Consider the following 2,243-nt stretch of genomic DNA (forward strand, 5'->3'; position numbering starts at 1 on the left):
CTGCCCAGTGCTGACAGGGGAGTCTGTCCTCCAGCCAGACCTTTTGAGCATTATGAGCTTCCCTGTAGCTGCTGGGCTGGGGAAGCTGGGAGGCACCAGTCTACAGGTCTGTGCTGGAGCATGGTAAACCATGGCATGTCAGGCCCTGGAAGAGGGGCTGCGGGGCAGAGGGGCCTTTCTGGTGGTTTGAGCATGTGGGTGCAGGGGGGTTAGGGATGATGGCATTGTCCAGCTGGGAAGGGAAGAGAAAGGCCTGTCTGGATGGAAGGGGTTTTGCCCTGCACCCTTGGGCATTGGTCACGGGGCCCCACACAGCTCAGCTCAGCTGCCCACGCTCACTCTCTGCATCCTGCCTAGAACGTCTTCACCTCCACCGTCCTCCACGCCAACGTGGAAGCCACCTACGTCACTGTGGACACGCTGACGGTCTACGGGGTCCGGGGTCCGCCCACAAGAGTCACCGTCAATGGTGAAGAGCATCCCTTCTCCTACCTGGACAACCAGGTAAGCCCAGCCCTGTGCGTTCTGCATCCCCAGCCCCACCCCTGCTCTCCACGAGCACCCCCGGCTGTCCCTTATGTGCTGCACTCCAGGCCTGCTGTGATGTGCGAAAGGGCAAACACTGCATCCCTTTTGGCCACGGGCCTTGCCCTGTGCACGGGGTATTAGCCAGGGCACTTCACCTGCCTCAGGGGACAGGCTGGAGCTCCCAGTGTGGGAGCCGGGAAGGAGGAGGGGTGCTCTGTGGCCTGAGCAGGGCGCTGGGAGTCAGGACGCCTGGTTTCCATCCCAGCTCTGCCTCCTGGGAACACGGGGAGACCAGTTCATTGTCTGGGGGCTGCTCTGCTGGCTCGGACCTCCTGCCCAGTCCTACTGAAGCAGTGAGAGTCTTTTGATGCCTTTCTGCCTCGCAGCCCCTCCCCAGCCATCCAACGCCTCAGCAACGTGGCACCTGCTGAGCTAGAGCCCCAGGCCCTGGGAGAGGGGCTTTGGGCCAGAGTCCTGTTTGATGGGGTGCTGAGTCCCCTTCCTGCACTTGCACAGGCCAGGCAGAGAGAAGCACTCCTTCATCTTCTTTCCTTCCTGCCTCACAGGTGCTCACGGTGAGCGACCTTCACCTCAGCCTGAGCCAGGGCTTCTCCATCAGGTGGATGTGAGAGCTGGGGCCTTCTGGCGTGGCCAGGCTGCATCTGGGCACCGGAGGCTTATCCGTCCATCCGTCCGTCCATGTATCCGTGGGGCGCGGGCCTGTGCTTGCATGTCTCAGGTGGACACAGACTGGATTCCCAGCTGCTTCCTGCCCAAGCTCCCAGCACTGCCAGCCGGTCTCTACCCCTGCTCCTGCCTTCACCCTGCTGCTGCAGGGGCAGCACGAGTCCACGGGCCTCGGCGTTCAGCAGCTCCCCGGTACCAGGGGACACCACTCTTTGCTTCAGCCCGTGGGGCAGGACACGGACACTCCAGGCGCCGGGCTGTTGCTTCAGGGACAGACGAGGGGCCGGATCAGTTGAGCCTCGTCGTCCAGCTGCACCATGCTGACGTCTCCTACGCCCCTGGCTTCACTGCCCCCCTGCATGGCTAATCTCCAAGGGCCCCACTCGTGTGTGTGGTGTGGGGAGGGGGTGTTGCAGGCGGCCTGGGGCTCTCCGCACCAAGTACAGCATCCTCCCCTTGCTAACGCAGGGTCTGTGTGGGGAGCCCTAGTGTAGACAGGCCTCCGCGGGGCTGCCGGCGTTTCCCCCTGCTGGTCCGCTCTGCCCGCAGCGGGTCCTGCTGGGTGGGCGTGGGTGGAGACGAGCTGTCCGTGCCCCCGTGATGCTGTGCCAACCCAATAAAGGCGAGCGGAGACCTGCTGTGGAGCTGTGTTTGTGTGCACGCGTCCGCAAGCGGGGAGCAAGACGGGCCGGTGGAGGGGATCCCAGTGCCCCAGGATCACACACACACACACACACACACACACCTGCCCCCCATGTGCCCCAGGCTCTGCCAGAGCCAAGGAGCCCTCCCTTCTGCACAGCCTGCAGCTCCCACCGCCGCCCACCAGGTGTCGCTGCAGGGAGGGAGAGGGGAGTGCACGTGTCCCTCCCCCCGCCAGCCGGCCCAGCCAATGGGCCCTCCCGGCGGCAGGGGGCGCTGTGACAAGCGGGACCAAGAAGTTCCGCTTGTGTTTTGCTTCCGGGTGAAGGAAAGGGGGTTCACTTCCGGCGGGATGCAGTCTCCGCTTCCGGCGCCGCCATGAACCG

At 64.2% G+C, this 2,243-nt stretch overlaps 1 protein-coding gene across 1 annotated transcript in view; it reads left to right on the top strand.

The window, feature by feature from the left end:
- The window catches only part of LOC102379461 (lysosomal alpha-glucosidase-like), a 17,166-nt gene extending 15,292 nt beyond the window's left edge, over positions 1 to 1,874 (top strand). Inside the window, exons 20-21 of the mRNA XM_025212379.1 lie at positions 358 to 504; positions 1,095 to 1,874. Coding sequence (XP_025068164.1) covers positions 358 to 504; positions 1,095 to 1,157 — 210 coding nt within the window. The 3' untranslated portion in view covers positions 1,158 to 1,874. The remainder of the gene's footprint in view (positions 1 to 357; positions 505 to 1,094) is intronic.
- The last annotated feature ends 369 nt before the right edge of the window (positions 1,875 to 2,243 follow it).

The sequence above is a fragment of the Alligator sinensis genome, unplaced genomic scaffold (assembly GCF_000455745.1).
Source record: "Alligator sinensis unplaced genomic scaffold, ASM45574v1 scaffold1517_1, whole genome shotgun sequence".
Lineage (NCBI taxonomy): Eukaryota > Metazoa > Chordata > Crocodylia > Alligatoridae > Alligator > Alligator sinensis.